Here is an 18,215-nt window from a genome sequence, read left to right as displayed (position 1 = left end):
TATTAATGAATGAATGTCTAGCATTACTTTCTGAAGAATAAGTGCAGTGATTTGGATTGTAAAAAAAGGTGAACATAACCTTGAGATACTTATTTCAATTACAAACAAAGACGCACTCCCTCACGTCACAGTAAAAGGGGATTGTCGATGAGAAATGGATCCAAATAATCAATGACTATTATCCTTAAATCAGTGATTGTGATAGAATCCGGGAAATAGCTAATGGCTAGTTTTAATGTTATTATAACTTTTGAGTGCAATAATATTTATTTACTAACGGATCACCCGGTGTTGCCCAGAAATCCAAATCCAAATCCCGGATATCCCAATCTCAGCAGCAAGAATGGCCCTCTCTGTCTCAACCCTCTCTACCCCTTATAGCCTAATTGGTTTATATTCAGGTACTCAAGCAATTCTTACGTTCTTATGTTGCTATGTTTCTATCTGAGTGTTTCAACGCTGGCTAGCGCATGGCCAGTTAAGGTGATATTTAGACTTAACTGGCCATGGCTTAGTGGACAACGATAGGTCTGCTTTTTATGCGACCTTATTTGCCCATTAAGCCTGGCCACTTAAGTTCCGAATATTGGGACATAAGGGGTTGTGCTTTTTTTGCAGCACTAACAGGGCATTTTCAGCAGCGATAACCAGTTAAATACCACTGAAAATGACCAGTTAGCCACCATGATGGGAGTTCACTGGTCAGCATCCGTTCCTGGCTGGTAAACTCACACTTAATATCAGCCAGCTAGTGTTTTGCATCTCAGGCAGTTGGGCTTTAGACAAACCCACAACACTGAGACCTTGTTCTTAGGCAAGATGTGTGATATTCAAGATAATGATATACATAGAAACAGAATAATTAAGGCAGATAAAGACCACATGGCCTAGCCTGTCGGCTCATCCACGCCATCCACTATAACCTTCTTCTCCCTTACAGATCCAACATACTTGTCCCAAGCTTTCTTGAATTCAGACGTTTCCATCTCTACCACCTCTACTGGAAAGTTGTTCCACGAATTCCCCATCCTGAGTCTATTCCCTTTCACCTTCATCCTATGCCCCCTCATTCCATCACTTTCTTTCAATTAAAAGTGACTCACCTCCTGTTCATTTATGCCATGGAGTTATTTAAATGTCTCTTATCATATCTCAAACCAAAGCACTATAAATGAATATAGGTGCTTACTTCATATATCAATGTAGTAGCTAGGAAATAATTTCTTTCCTGCTAAACAAGCAACCATATTAGATTTTTACCGACCCTCAGTGGCACCACTCAGGACTCAAACCTTTCATTGTCCTGAGCTTTACGTGTCTGCTCGTCACTGGGTCTAATGATCTTTTTCATAGAGCTAAATGTTTTTTAGACTTAACTTTTTATATTTATTTATATTTTTATACTTAGCTTAAAGCTGTGGCTAAGTCCTCTTGGCTCGAGATGTCAGCGTTTATAAGGGATGTCAAAGCCGACATGTTTCACCTAAATAGCTTTTTCAAGGCTTCATCCCTGCAAGCATAACCAGCATAGCCACATTATTAATAACTTATTATAAATAGATTCACAGTAAAAAGAAAGCTCTTCCTACAGTCAGCTAGCTATCGCCCTACCGAAATACTAGCAAACTGCTTACCTCTTCACCACCGACTACCACTGTAACCGCCAATTCTTTACACCGGAAGCGGCAGCGTTTTTTCATTTAAATATCTAGGGCTGTCTGACAAGCCCGAGGGCACGTAATGACGTGGACTCTGGCGTAAAAGACTGCCCCGTACAGTTATTTATTAATTTATGTTTTATCAGACTGAATCCTCCATACTGATAGTTATTCTAAATTCAGGGTCAGACTAGCGACATCCACTCTAACTCATTGTTAAGCCCGTAAGGGGATACTGTGTTTAAAACATAGATCCACCGCTGTTCTTTATAATTTAACATTTCTTCCACATTTTCTTCCACATTGGGTTGTTGTCTTATCATATCTCGGCACAACAAAGGATTCGTGAGGATGAGATGTCAATAATTTAGCTACTCATGACCCTCAGCTTTGCTTTGGAAATCAGATATTTTCTTGTTCTTTCTAAATTTGAGCTGCATTGAATGCTCCATCTATGCGATAGAACTACCAGCCATTGAGACTCTTGACAAAGGCATACAGTAGATGCTGAAGCACTGTCAGTGTCGAGTCTTCGAGTCCTCACAGTGCTACTATCAATAAAGTGAACTTTGAACTTTACACCCATGGCTGAATTATTGACATCTCATCCTCACTACTCCTTTGTTGTGCCTTGATTGTCTTGTTGTTGAGGCCCCCTTGGGTTCCCTTTTTGGTGTCTTATCATATCTCCTCTCATCCATCTTTTTACTGAAGTATACATATTGAGATCTGTAAATTTGTCCTCACACACTTTGTGACAAAGACCATTTTAGTAGCTGCCCTCTGGATTGATTTCATCCTGTCTACATCTTTCTGAAGTACAGTCTCCATTCGCTTGCTTTTCAGAAATGCATTTACACCCTTAATCTGGGGACAGGCTATTCTGACAATTTTGTTATGTTTCAGGTGGGTGAGAGCTGGATAACTCCACATTGTTTCCAAAAATGTCAATGTAGGAAGGGTAACAACATCAAGTGCAGAAGTTATGGTTGCGAACCTGGTGAGATCTGCATTCTCAATAACAAAGGCAATTATGCCTGTAAACCAACAGGTAGGTAACATTTGTTTTCATACCTTCTACACATTCATTATGACTTTGGCCCAGTCCTGTTGCATTAAAATTTGGAAACAAGCCTAACCCTTGCTCCACTTCTTCCACAGACACATTTTTCAGGGATGCAGGGCTACTTCTAACCCTGGCACCTTTGGAACCTCCTAATGGGTGAGGTGAAGGGGGAGATGTACTAGGGAAAACTGATTTTTCAAGACCCCTAGGCTTAAAGCCTTCAGAATATAGCTGAGCAAACCATCCAGATTGGAGTTGTTCCAAAAATATTAAGAGGCCCATATTTACAAGTTTTAGCTGAGAGTTAGACAGATCAATTATTTAATGTAAAAATATCTTGAATGAAAACTTTTTGGATGTATATCTCCACATCCATCCAGTAGAGACCCTATTAGGTAGAGGAGGTCTGGGTGTGCCATTGTGGACCCAAGATTAAATTTAAGAAAACATATTCAGACATGCAACATGAGCACTATTCTGCTCTCTTTTAAAATTAAACTCTCTCACTTACCTTTATTTCTTGACAAATTACTGATACCTCAAAGCTCGCCCCGTTCTTTAAGATCCACTGACCAAAAACTTCTTTTCATTCCATCCTTAAAAGACTCCTATTATACCAGAAAAACTAATTATGCTATAATAGCTCCCACTTTATGGAATTCTCTCCCTCAATACATCCGTGATGAAATTCATCTACCCAAATTCAAGATCCATCTTAAAACTTATCTATTTCAAGATGCCTTCGATAAATCTTAATTTATCAGATACTCTAAGAAACCAACTTTCTTCAATATGCATCACTTTTTCCATGCACCCTCATCCTTCATGTTTTATCCCATTCCTCTATCTCATTTTCCTCTAACAATTATGTAACTTTTCTTCTCCTCCCAATTTACCCTCACTGTCTAGTCTGTCTGTAAGTGTCATATATGTTTACCCTAATTATTCATACACACCCCCACTATTTCTTTCTAATCTATATTAAAATTTTCATTGTTAACCGGTCAGATATTTGTTTTATGATCGGGATATTAAAAACTAATAAACTTGGAAACTTGGAGCAGATAATTGGACTGAATAAAAGGTTAAAGTTATCTTAAGCTGGATATGTTACCACTTCATGTAGGTCCCAAATTTTACTGGGATAATATCTCTCTCAATCTTTAAATTTAAACACCACTTCAATGCTTAAATTATAGAGTATTTGCACATACATGGTAAGTGTACACTTAATAAGTGCTAGAACTCACACAGTGCTGTGGAACGCTCTGGTGGGCCAAGTAAGACTATGGGCTCCTTTTATCAAGGTGCGGTAGGCGGTTAACGCGCGGAATACCGCGCGTTCAACCGCCTGCCGCGCTAGTCGCTAACTTTAGTTTTTAGGCTTGCCGCGGGGGTTAGCGCGTGATGAAACGTCCGACGCGCTAACCCCCGTAGCGCGCCTTGATAAAAGGAGCCCTATGTGTAAATCAGCTCTAATTTAAGAAACAAAACCTCAGCTGTTTGTTACCGTCGGCACAATGTGCGGCAGCGGCAAAGAAAGCAAACAGAATGTTGGGCATGATAAAGAAAGGAATCACGAGTAGATCGGACAAAGTCATAATGCCGCTTTATAGAGCAATGGTCAGACCACACTTGGAATACTGTGTACAACATTGGTCTCCCAACCTAAAGAAGGATATAAAACTGCTGGAGAGGGTGCAGAGACGAGCAACGAAACTAATAAGAGGTATGGAGAAATTGGAATATGAGGAACGACTCAAGAAACTAGGATTGTTCTCCCTTGAGAAGAGGAGGCTGCGAGGGGACATGATAGAGACGTTCAAAATACTGAAAGACATCGATAAAATAGAGCAGAAAAACAAATTATTTACATTGTCCAATGTGACACGGACAAGAGGACATGGTTTGAAGCTAAGGGGTGACAAGTCCAGGACAAATGTCAGGAAGTTCTGCTTTACGCAGCGAGTGGTGGACGCATGGAATGCTCTTCCACAGGAGGTTATTAAGGAATCCACTGTGCTAGGATTCAAAGGCAAATTAGATGCACATCTCCTTATGAGAGGCATAGAGGGATATGGGTGATTAGAACAATCAGGTGTATACCTGACTGGGCCTCCGCGTGTGCGGATCGCCGGACTCGATGGACCATGGGTCTGATCCGGAGATGGCAATTCTTATGTTCTTATGTTCTTATGTTCTTATGTTGTGATTCATTAGTCAATATTTGAAGAGAAGAAACTATTTCATTATGAAGATTTTAAGATTTTAGTCTTTTTAAAAAAAAATTTTATGTATGTTATTGTTGATGTAACAACACACTCAATATTCTTGGGAATTATAAATATATAAATATAAATTTTCTATTCTAGTTAACACCTTCTACAAAAAAGAAGATTTTAATGTTTTAATAAAATATATTAGGAGTATAAATATTCAATAATAGTGCTCAGTGAAAGCCATTTAGAACTTCAAGGCATGAAGAGCACAGGACTCTACCAGTTCTGGCTTAAATCCATCTTGGCACTCCTCCCTTCCTACCACTATAACTTTTAAAGATTTCAAAAAGCTAAAACTGAAGCTATAAATTTATAGAAGTGTATAAGTAGAGGAGAACTTATCTCAGCTGGTGTGCGTTGTTGTCAAAGGGCCCCGGCTTCTGCTTCAAGTCCAATCAAGTGCTCAGTGTTCCCAACATTCACACCCCCTGTCGGAGCTCCGTCAGCGCTAAAATGTCATTGAGGTCTGTCAGAGCCGCGGACCTCTGATTTTTACATTTACTGGGGCTGCAGGAAACCGACTTAAAGGATTCGTTTTAGAGCTACTTCAGCACTAGTCTCTGGCTCTGACAGACCTCAATGACATTTTAGCGCTGACGGATCCTAATACTTTTCCCTCCCTATGCTGAGACAGATCCGTCAGTGCTAAATTGTCACCGAGGTCTGTCAGAGCCAGAAACTAACTATAAGTGGCACGGACCTAACATTTTTAAGGACGTGCGGTTTTAGATCCGCGAGGTCCGTCAGGTCCTTGTTTTACCCCTTTCCAATTGGAGATGCAAACGCAACTTCAGAACCTCAGTCCTTCACTGGCTGGGCATATTTTCTTTTCTCCAACCAAAGTAGCATTCCACTGCGGAGAAAAGGCAAACCAAGTTCTCTGCTTTTCTGTGTAAGAAAAGTGCATCCAGCAGCAAAAGAGCCAGATTAAAAAAAAAAAAATGTATTGCATTTTTAATTAAGAAGCATACTAAAGTCATCATAAATAGTATCTTCTTTAAAAGAATCAAACTCTTAACACATTTTTAGAAATACAGAAACGGTGTCAAGGGTTTTAGGAACTACTTTCTACTTCGTTTTTCTTTGCTCTTGTCATGGGAAAGCACAGAGAGACACTCATTACTTCAGGGGCAAAATAAGGAGGAATTCAAGAAAAAGAAGTTGAGAAGATTAGGCCTGCCTGGAATCTTTGTGTTCATCTGCATTCTTTTTTGCTTTATGTGGATTGCTTTGTACCCTGTCTTCAGGGTACAAAGCAATCCGGATACTTCAGGGTACTTACTCCATCTTTGGCATCCTATGCCCTCCACATACTCCTCTCACTATGTCCTTTAACCTTCTTTGGAGTTCCTTTCTCTTCCAACTCTTGTAAACGATGCCGAGCTCTGCAATTGTGGAGAGGATGCGGTATATAAACCTAAGGTTTAGTTTAGTTTAGTTCAGGATTATATCTTATAGATGATCAGTACATGTCATAAAAATACGCATGCTTCACACTGATTTCTTCTGCTACCTTGTTTTCAGACACAGTGCCTTTCATATGTACCGCATGGGTTCATTTCCCCTCTCCTAGGTTTTGCAAAGTGTTCTGTCACTGGTGACCCTCATTACTTGACTTTTGATGGCTTAGTGCATCATTTCCAAGGCAAGGACACTTACATTGTGGCTCAGACGCCTGTGAGCATTTCCGACAGCCTGCCACAATTCAGAGTTGAAGGCAAGAATGCGCCTTTGATTACAAAAGTAGGAGTCACCTATCTTAAAGAGATCAGCACCAACGTGTACAATCATACCGTGCTTTTCAAGCAGAAGAAACAAGTTGTGGTAAGAAAGCATAAGACTGTGTATACCTTCCCCCAAAATACCAACAATGTTGGCAATGATCTACCAAAAAAGGGGCCCTATCAGGGTATGTTCCAGAGCTCAAGCTTTTTGTTGGGCTATGGACAGTTGTTGGCAATTCAACAGTATTATTATAAAATGAATGAATTCCTTGATCAGGAAAGACCCAGAGTAATGTTTTTGGTGACTGTGATTGCTCTTCCTATTATTTGATTACAAATTGCCATGTCCAGAAGAATAGCCAATGTCTTGGAGCATAGTCCAAGACAAAACAAAAGAACAATCCAAGAAATCTGCAGTGGAGAGTAAAACGATAAAAACAAGAGAGAAAACTGCAGATGCGATGTACAAGGCACAAGATCTTTATTGGCGAAAATACAATGCAGCAATCCAATTAAGGGCTCTCATATTGAAGAGACAGGACCTGACACGGTCCATGTTTCGGAAAACACGCCTTCCTCAGGAGTCCGGGATGTTTTGGCCCACACATGTAGAGAACCTTATCAAGAAATAAAAAACAAGTAATCCAAAATCGACAGGCGACGTGGATCTCCTGTCCTGCTGCAACACAGTTGATTAACATCGCCTGTCGTTTTGGATTACTTGTTTTTTTTTTCTCGATAAGGTTCTCTACGTGTGTGGGCCAAAACATCCCGGACTCCTGAGGAAAGCGTGTTTTCCGAAACATGGACCTTGTCAGGTCCTGTCTTTTCACATATGAGAACCCTGCGTTGTATTTTCGCCAATAAAGAACCTGTGCCTTGTTCATCACATCCTCAGTTTTCTCTCTTGATTTTGGAGCATAGTCCACCACAGTCCCTTCTATATGGTTCATGAGTGCCATAACCCCAAAGAGTATCCATCTTCAAACATTCCCAAGACCATAAGAAGATAAGCATAGCCTTACTGGGTCCATCTAGCCCAGTATCCTGTCCTCACAGTGGCCAATCCAGGTCACATGTACCTGGCAAATATCCAAAAAGTAAAACCCAGCCTACATTATTGGTGTCTAAGTTTTGTGATCGACGCCTTAAGATGTGATTTTGTAAATGGTGTCTAAGCATGATTGACGGGCATTGTTTACAGAATCTGGCCCAATGTACCTCAGTCTTAGATTCTTGTCACTCTGATTGCAAATTTGACATATCTTATATTTTTGATTTGTCTTATAAATCAGTTGGACGGTGTCAGAATAGATCCTCCTGCCCAGCCTCATGAAGGAATTCGAATATCCCAAAGGTCGACAAGAATTCACATGGAAACTGATTTTGGTTTATCGATCACTTTTGATGGTGTAGAAAATGCAGGTAAGAAACGGATTTGGAAGATTCACTGCAGAGACTTTTTACTCTTTAACCCTTTATAAAAAGCACTAAAAACTGTGGGTGCAAATCTGGACATGTATCTAAATTGTGCATGCAATGTCATTTAATAACATTCTACTTAGTACCAATAATTGTCATTTTAACAAGCAATTATTGGTACTAATCAAAAATAAATTAAATGTTACATGCGTGGGATCCGCACCTAAATTTTAAGTGTGAGTCCAAAAAGGGGGCAGGTCATAGGCACATATAGGACATGCACATAGTTATAGAATCTGTTCGTCTGAGAAGTTGGTACCCTTCTCCTCCACAGCCAACTCCCATCTCCGTCCCTTCTGCCTTGCTGCGCCGCCTGACTGGAACAACCTGCCTGGCTCGTTATGTCAGGCTCCGTCGCTGCTGGTTTTCAAATCCAGGCTGAAAGCCTGCTTGTTTGAAGCTGCATTTAAATCCTGACCCTACCAATATATCAGTCTATAGTCCGCTACCACCTCTTCAACCCCCCTCTAATTCCCTACATTAGCACTGTGTTCTGACTCCCCCTATGTGTCTGTCATAATTAGATTGTAAACGCTTTTGAGCAGGGACCGTCTCTTGCATGTCCAAAGTACAGTACTGCGTGCGCTCTAGAAATAATAAATTGTTGTTGTCGGTATAGAACAGGGGTAGGCAACTCCGGTCCTTGAGGGTCGGAATCCAGTCGGGTTTTCAGGATTTCCCCAATGAATATATGCATGAGATCTATTAGCATACAATGAAAGCAGTGCATGCAAACAGATGTCATGCATATTTATTGGGGAAATCGTGAGAACCCGACTGGATTGCGGCCCTCGATGAGGGACTTTGACACCTCTGGATAAGATTAACTCTTAACTCTAAGCCGTAGTCACCCCAGCGTATATAGGCCGGTGTGCAGATAAAAACAGTAGTTTTCAACTATAAGCCTTAATTTTCTGAGGAAGCCCTAACTAATGAATTTAGGGCAAAACAGAGATCTTCCGTCGGCATTATCGTCTTCGGATGGATGTGGCTGGGCAGAGAAACTTCGCCCAAGCTAAGTATTGTTCTAAATAAGGATTTGCTGATAAGGAAACTGAATTAACATAGGGCAATCAATATATTGTGCAATTAATAGTGTTTGGAAACCCTAAAAGAGACAAATGGGACCGATGATAGTCTGCTTGTTGGTTACTCTTCACGATTAGCTCTAAAGGGTTAACTGCAGACACTTGAGATCCCTGGTCTCGTTGTAAAGATTACTATTGTTACTACTCTTTAACAATAGCGTGTCACGTTGAGGTGTCATTTGTGTGGATCACATTAACTTGTGAAAGGATTTAGATTAACTCTTAACATATATTTTTTGCAGTATTGCCTATGGCAGAGGTAGGCAATTCCGGTCCTCGAGAGCCAGAGCCAGGTCAGGTTTTCAGGATCTCCACAATGAATATGGATGAGATGGATTTGCATGCACTGCCTCCTTGAGATGCAAATCTATCTCATGCATATTTATTGTGGAGATCCTGAAAACCTGACCTGGCTCCGGCTCTCGAGGACCGAAATTGCCTACCCCTGGTATAGAATAAAGACATCTGTTCCTAAATTTTGGTGTGCGCATTTGTACCATGATTCGCTGGTGCAAATGACCACGTTTATTTATTTTTTTATTTTTTATTTATTTATTTTTTATTTATTTTTTATTTTATTTTTTATTTTTTATTTATTTTTTTAATTTTTATTTATTTATTTATTTATTTATTTTTTATTTATGACCACGTTTAAAGTTAGGCAAACAAAGAAAGGCAAGGGAAGGACTTCCTTGGCTGGGAGGACTCCTCACCTTGCCTTTCTTTGCTGTGCTATATACTTGAGGCGAGGTGTTCTTCTTCTCTCTGTTTGTGTATTCACATTTAAAGTTAGGCCTGATTCCAAGGCAAAAATGCTATTCTATATAAACTGCACCTAATTTCAAATGGGGGTTATAGAATAGCAGTAAGTGCTTTTTTTTTGTGGGGCAATATTTTAGGCGCCATTTATAGAATTTTTATAAAGGAATTTATAAAAATTCTATAAATGGCGCCTAAAATACTGATAAAATTGCCCCAGGGTAAAAGCACCAGCTTTTTTGTGACCCTGTTGTAGACATGTCTACAGGCATAGTTTGGTCACAGAGTTTGGGCAGAGCTGCAATTTTATAAAATACGAACAAATATTTACATATATTTCTAAGGAGCCTCAGGGCTCCTTTTACTAAGGTGCGCTAGCGTTTTTAGCGCACGCAGGAAATTACCGCGCGCTACACTTCTAGAACTAACGCCAGCTCAATGCTGGCGTTAAGGTCTAGCATGCGCGGCAATGTAGCGCCCGCTATTCCGCGCGTTGAAGCCGTAATGCGGCTTAGTAAAAGGAGACCTCGGTGTTATTTCTGCCGCTCTGTCCTGGGACTTTATGAAAACACAGGTCCATCTGTGTCTTGAATAAAATAGGCTGAAACTAGGGCCCTCTTTTAAAAAGGTGCGCTAACTGTTTTAGCGCGGATTTACCATGCGCTAAATCAATGCGTGCGCCAACCGCTAACGCGTCCACAGGATAACATGCACGCGTTAGCGTTTAGCGTGCGCTAAAAATCTTAGCGCACCTTTGTAAAAGAGGGTGTAGTCGCCTTATTTAACGCCAAACCTGGGTAATGTCGTATTTAATACAAATCTTGGGAAACTGTATAAATTTGGCATTCAAACTTGTATGATATATCACTACTAATGCCTTTGCTCTATAAATGAAAATATCTACGTAAATTACTTGTAAAACTTTTTATAAATAGTGAGAAACGTAAATTTGATCACATGACTCCGTTGCTCCAGAGTCTCCATTGGCTCCCGGTTTATTTTAGAGTTCAATTTAAATGTGCTTGTGTTGTTTTTAAAGTCCTATATGGTATCTTTACTCCTCGCCTTCCTTTATCTTGGAATGCTTACAGACTTTCTTTTGCAAGAGGTAACCAACAATTTAAATGATCTCTTCCTTCCAAAAAAGGGATTTTTAGTCAATCTCTGATCTTTAAGTTTTCTCAACTTTGGAATGACCTTCCATTTTTTTTAAGGAGTTCTGGCTTACTTCAATTTTTTCACAAATCTTTAAAAACGACTTTATTTGCTAAACATTTTGAAAATTAATTTCCTGAAAATTAGTCTTATTTTTTATAGGTTATATTTGTTAAGTTAATTATTGTAAACCGAGTCGAGCTTTCTTAGAATGATGACTCGGTATATAAATCCAACCCTTAGATTAAATTAGATTATATTGTGTTCAGTCATCTCCATCATGGTCAAATCTTGGTCAAATCTGAAACAGATGTAAGGAGCACGATAATCAAGGAACCATCACAGCACAATATTGTTCCATTCCTGGTTTATTTTTCAAAAGTACCTAACCAATCCAATCTGTTTGTAGATCGTGAGTGATCGTATACTACTCGCCAGGATAGCCTTTTTCTGTGCTGCGATTGGAGTCCCACTCTCAGTTCGCCCTTGAAATTTGGTTCCTCTACATCAAAAACAAAAATTCAAAAAATTCCACAACCAACAATTGCAAAAATCAAATTAAAATGGAACTTTTAATATAAAACTTAATAAATCATCATTTTATCCAACATACTAATCCATACAAGGTTAGATCATCTGTGGCAGGGATGAAAGGCCTCAGACTATATGTCTGTATCACATACCGGCCTCACAGCCATTCGGCCAATGTGGACAAAAGTTTCAATCACTGGCCTTCCTCCTACCACCTCCTGTGCAAAACCACACTATGTAATGTGCAAAATCACGCTTATATTATATAAATACTACAAAATATGAAAAACCATTATCTCGGTGGCGTCAGACGAATCATCCTAAAAACCGATTCTGATTCTGACGAGCTCGTTTCGCAACATCTTCTTCAGAGAATCAGAACAGACCTCAAAATACGACAATAAAAACTGCGTCTCAAAGGCTCACTCAGCCCATATCAGCTCCTGTTGAAATTCTGCCTCTACATCAGCCATTTTCCAACACGTGCCAATATGTGCATAAGTGAATGTGAAAACTCCAATTCTTATTCTAAATCTTGTAGATTAGATCTATTCTTTTGATGAATCTTTTATGTTGAAGTTCGTTCATTCATCTAATCACCATGTGCAACCTACAAAAAATAAGAAAATTCTTCGACAAATATCACTACAGGATCATAGTCCAATCCCTTGTCCTAGGATTAGTGGACTACTGCAACATCCTATACCTACCATGCCCTATAAACTTGATAAACCAACTACAGACCATTCAAAATACAGCCCTCAGACTGATCTATTCACTCGGAAAATTTGACCACATCACCAGCGCCTACTTAGACTCACACTGGCTACCGATACGAGCCCAAATCCAATTCAAATTTTACTGTCTACTATTCAAAGCAATAAACGGAACTGCACCCACCTACCTAAACAACCGTCTAAACCGTAACCGCACATCCAGAACTCAGACCCCATTCTCCTACCCAGCACTCAAGGGAACACAGCGCAAGAAGATGTACGACGGCTTCCTAGCGACGCAAGCAGCGAAGCTGGACCCCTCCATCTCCAACCTGCTGACAACTACAAGTGACTTTAAATCATTTCAAAAAGAAATCAAAACTCTGCTATTCAAAAAATCTATACAGCCTTCTTACCCCCCCCTCGCATCCTCCCTCACATCCTCCCTCCTGCTTGCAAATTTCCAGCTGACCTCCTACCCCTCTACTAATATCTCCTCAATGACTCTATCAATTAGCTTACCCTAAACTGCATCTTCCCTACAAGTAAACCTCAATTCTCCACCCTTCCTTCTATCTCTCACCAATTCCTCTACTATGTAACTGACCCCTAAATTGTAACTTCCTGGAAATGTCCAGCTATCTTCTACTGTAATCCGCTTAGAATTGCAAGGTGGAATAGAAGTCACTAAGGTAATGTAATGTACTGTCCTAAAATCAGTACCGTCCTACAGATATTCTTTGGCCACAGTAAACATAAGATTTACATGTGGATCTTGATAGAAGTTCATAGCAAGATGCAGAGAGAAATCCAGATTGGTGCATTGTGCTTTTTACGTTACATTCCATTAGTGACTTTTATTCCGCCATTACCTTGCGGTTCAAGGCGGATTACATAAGAGGTTATCTGGACATTTACAGAAGAGTTACAGAGTTGAACGGGTTACTTCGGGGGACTGAAGTGCTTCTTCTACACGCATATGTGTCTTGGAACAGTCATTTCTTATATGCTCTTTGATTTGAATTTGTGAAGTAATGGTTGCTTTCTGAAAGCATTTGTTTTATTTTGGTTTTGGGGTTTTTTTTCCCCCCTCTTTTGATAGATATTACTCTACCCAATACATACAAGAAGAAAGTGGAAGGGCTGTGTGGTAACTTTGACGGAAAGCACAAAAATGACTTCACGAAGCCGGATGGCGCACAAGTCAACAATGTAAATGTGTTTGGAGAAAGCTGGAAAGTGCAGAATGGGAAAACAACATCCAGACTCAGGTAATTGGGGCTGCTTGACACAAATCACAAGTCAAGAGTTCTTAGGGCTAATCCTTGAGGCCTTCAGATAAGTGCAGCTTTTGAGGCAACCCAAATATACAGATTAGCTTGGTTCTTAGATGAAATGCATGCAAATATTTCTCTTGACTATCCTTTTTGAAAGCCATGAGGAGCTCAGTGGTATTTCAGACTATGGCTAAAGAGGTTCAGAGTATTTCTTCGATTATAATTTGTATAGTCAGTGCAAAATTTCTGTGAGAAACAATTGACTTGGGTAATGGTGATTATTAATACATTTTCTGTAGGTCAACACTATTATTATTGTGGATCCAAGAGAAAGGCTGTATCAAGGAAAGGACTTTTACTAACAGCAGTGTAGGAAATAAATATATGTACCATATATACTCAAATATGAGATTTTGGGGCCAAAAAAAGTAGCCAAAAAATGGGGGGTCTCATCTTATATTTGGATCAGCACCCATTCGCCCCCTTCCCGGACTTGTTGCAGGCCTCCACTGGCCTGCTGTATGACCTGGTTGACTGGGACAGGAGGGATCCCTCCTGTCTCCTGTCGCAGCCGACTCTGACAATTTTTTTTTTACCTCCCACCTGCCTTCCCCCACATTCCTTTTTGAATCCCTGGTGGTCCAGCAGTGTCTCGGGCAGTTGCGAGCTTGCCACGCTCCTGCCCAATGCTGAGCCCCTCTGAATGGCTGCTGTAAGTTATTGCAGTCCAGCGGTGTACCGGGCAGGAGTGAGCTTTTTGTGCTCCGGCCCGGCGCTTAGCCACTCGCTAAATGGCTGCCACCAGTTCTCGCAGGACTCGTGAGAACTGGCGGCAACCATTCACAAGGAGCTGTAGTGGGAATTGAATTCTAGTCCCCTGGTTGACAGGCTTTTGCCCTTACCGTTAGCCAGGTTTCCGATAGCTTACACATCTGTAGTGGAGGCTTATGCTGTAAGGCTGCTTCTCTCTTCCCTGGGCCTCTCTGGCTTGACTACGCTTGGGGGTTTTATTTGGCTGCCTGAACCACATCCTCCCTGCTCTGACCAGACCAAGTCACAGATCCCCTCTCTTCCCCCCACTTCCACTCAATATGTTTTAATGCACAGAAGTAGAGGTGCATTTTTTGACTCGGTCTTGATCAACCTTGAGAAAATGAGTGCCGGCTCCCAAAAGCTAGTCAACATATGTACGAAATTAGTCTAATTAAAAAAGGTATCACCTTATGTGTCTATTGTGTCACTGACCTTTATTTCTGTGTAATGAAATGGACTGACGTGATCATTACACCGCCGTATCCATTTTTAACAGAGTTCACTGAAGTCGAGCCATTGCGTTGTTTATTTATTGAAAGCATTTCTAGCTGCCTATTGACTAGGTGGGTTTACAATTAAAACACATATAAATTCAGCACACACATCACATAAAAGCATCCTGGTGTATAAGTATGATTGATTAACTAATGGTTTGGGGAGAAGTTATGAGGTAGAAATGAAGGAATGATCATTTATTCTCTCAATCTAGGCGAGCTTTAACCTCAGAGGAAGACTCAGACGGCGAGGAGCTTCAAACTGGATTCAGCATCAGCTGTTTGCCAAACCAACTTCAGATGGTTAACAGCAGTGCTTACTGTGGACTTCTCACTGACCCGTCTGGTCCATTTAAAGCTTGTCACCAAACCATAGCAGCAGACCTGTACTATTCGTAAGTAACAAATGTTCTGGACATCTGTGGAGGGTCGTTTTCGATAGGACATCCAAGTCCGACGTTGGATGTTTCCCGCAAGACATCCAAAAGTCGGGGCAGGAAATACCCATTTTCAAAATCGCTAGACGTCCACTTTTTTATTTTTTATTTTAAATGGCCTATTTGGGCATCTTGGACGTCTAACTATTTTGGCCATTTTCTAAAACAAAAATGTCCCAAATTCAAAATGTCCAAATCAAGCCCATTTGGACGTGGAAGGGTCCAGCATCTTAATGCACCGGACACAGAGGCATGCCAACAGGGCAGTGAGGCTCCTTAGGGGCACTGCTGTGACCGTCACATAAAGAGCGCCAGGTACACATTTCACCATAATCCCCTTGCAGTGTATGGGGAGCCCTCTAACCCCCCCCTCCCCAAGCCTATTATATCAATGTAGCTGCAGTTCGCACCTATATGGCAGTATACTAGGGTTTTGGTGAGTTTTGGTAGCCTTAAATGTGGTGGTTAGAGTGGGATATCGGCCTAGGTCCCAATCTCGATGGTTCATAACATAACATAACATTATACTTATAGACCGCGTTACCAAAAAGTTCTACGCGGTTTACAAAAGATTATAAACATTAAACATAATTGTATATTTGAATGAGTCAGCTAGTCAGGTATTTGGAGAAAAGATAGGTTTTTAGCTGTTTTCTAAAATGTCTGTAAGAAACAGCTGTGGGCAACAATGATCGAAATTCTTTTTCACGAGAAGCTGCTTAAGATGCTAAAGAGTGATTTAGGAATTTCTTGCTTTTATAACCTTTTACAGAAGGGAAATTGAACAGAGCATGAGTTTTTCTATTGCATTTGTGCATAGCTATGGAAAAACTATTAGCCAGATAAGTAGGGGCTACACCATATAAAACCTTGTAACAAAAACTGCCCACTGCCGAGCTTCCACAGACAACCAATGCAATTCGTAATAAAATAACGTAACATGATCGTATTTCTTCAATCCGTAAATCAATCTAATTGCTGTGTTCTGTATCAATGATAATCTCAATAATTCCTTCTTAGTAATTGATAAATAAGCAATATTGCAATAGTCAAGGAGACTCAACAGTAATGACCGGGCCAATAATTTAGAGGCTGAAAATTCAAAATAGGGTCTAATTGTTAGTAGTCTCCACCTACCAGGTTACTCAAGATGCCTACGTGCCACTTTACTACTCTTTCCCATGCCAGATGACAAGAATGCACTGTCTCATTCAGATCTTTCTGGGTAAGTGGGGGTCAGTGACCCCTGGGGGAGTATGGGGGTTATTACATAATCCCTCCACTGGCACTTAGATGATTTTAAAACAGGTCTAGCTCTGGATGTCTAAGTTCCGGGCTGGACGTCTTGGGAAATGTTCGATTATTGCCGAAAAACGTCCAAGTGCTAAGCCCGCCCATACCACGCCTCCAACATGCCCCCTTGGACTTTGGGCGCATAGCTGCTAAAAGAAGCCTAAGTAGACATCCAGAAAGTCGGCTTTAAAAATTGACACTTGGACGTTTTGGCTAGAAAAACGTCCAAGTGCCAATTTATGCCGTTCTATGGACGTCTTAATTTTCTGAAAATGAGCCCCTTGTTACCTTTTCTTTTAAAGAATTATAAATACATTATCTTGTCAAGATAACAACTAAGTATCACTTAACTGGTTAATGCCGCTAAATATCGCTGCTAACCAGTTATCTCTTAACTAAACTAAACTAAACTAAGCCTTAAGTTTATATACCGCATCATCTCCACGGAAGTGGAGCTCGACACGGTTTACAAAGCTTAAAAAGGAAAATTTACAAGAGCATATAAACAGAGGGGATGTAAGCAAGAGAAGAGATGTTATATGTTAGAGAATAGCCAGGTTTTCAGTTGTTTTCAGAATAGTTGAAGGGTGCTCAGGTTTCGCAGCGGGACAGTGAGATCGTTCCAGAGGCTCGTGATTTTGGAGAGGAGGGATCTTCCCAATTTGCCTGCGTGGAATACGCCGTGTAGAGAGGGGAAAGATAGTTTATGTCTGTGGGCTGATCTGGTGGTGGCAGGCGTCTCGGCGAGGAAGGATAGAGGGATTAGGGGTGGAAGGATGCCGTGAATGATCTTGAAAGCTAGGCAGGAGCATTTGAAGTGGATTCTGGAGAGCACTGGGAGCCAGTGAAGATTGGCAGGTAGTGGGGAGACGCGATCAGATTTGCGTTTAGCAAAAAATCAGCTTGGCTGCAGTGTTCTGGATAAGCTGGAGTCTGCGAAGGCTTTTTTTTTTGGTTAGGCATGAATAAATGGCATTACAGTAATCGAGTTTGGATAGATGATGGATCGTACAAGGACGGTGAAATGATTTTGGTGAAAATAGGATCTTACTTTCCTCAGCATGTGGAGGCTGAAAAAGCATGATTTTGTCAAGGCGTTCAGGTGATCGTTGAGGGGGAGGGAGGAGTCGATAGTGATGCCGAGGACCTTGCTTGAGGACTCAAGGTGCAGAGCAGGGCAGGTTGGGTTAGGGGCAGGTTACATAGAAACATAGAAACATAGAAACATAGAAAGTGACGGCAGATAAGGGCCAAGGCCCATCAAGTCTGCCCACACCAATGACCCTCCCTATCTCCCTTTGCGAAGAGATCCCACCTTTCGATCCCATTTAGCTTTAAAATCAGGCACACTGCTGGCCTCAATCACCTGCATCGGAAGACCATTCCATCGATCCACCACCCTCTCGGTGAAGAAGTATTTCCTGGTGTCGCCATGCAATGTCC

General features: G+C 40.9%; 1 protein-coding gene across 1 annotated transcript in view; it reads left to right on the top strand.

The window, feature by feature from the left end:
• Nucleotides 1–18,215, top strand: part of LOC117366936 (IgGFc-binding protein-like) — a 164,457-nt gene that overhangs the window by 126,046 nt on the left and 20,196 nt on the right. The window contains exons 81-85 of the mRNA XM_033958996.1: nucleotides 2,565–2,709; nucleotides 6,577–6,827; nucleotides 8,023–8,152; nucleotides 13,561–13,729; nucleotides 15,258–15,437. Coding sequence (XP_033814887.1) covers nucleotides 2,565–2,709; nucleotides 6,577–6,827; nucleotides 8,023–8,152; nucleotides 13,561–13,729; nucleotides 15,258–15,437 — 875 coding nt within the window. The remainder of the gene's footprint in view (nucleotides 1–2,564; nucleotides 2,710–6,576; nucleotides 6,828–8,022; nucleotides 8,153–13,560; nucleotides 13,730–15,257; nucleotides 15,438–18,215) is intronic.

The sequence above is a fragment of the Geotrypetes seraphini genome, chromosome 9 (assembly GCF_902459505.1).
Source record: "Geotrypetes seraphini chromosome 9, aGeoSer1.1, whole genome shotgun sequence".
Taxonomy (NCBI): domain Eukaryota; kingdom Metazoa; phylum Chordata; class Amphibia; order Gymnophiona; family Dermophiidae; genus Geotrypetes; species Geotrypetes seraphini.
This window is presented reverse-complemented; position numbering and strand designations above follow the sequence as displayed.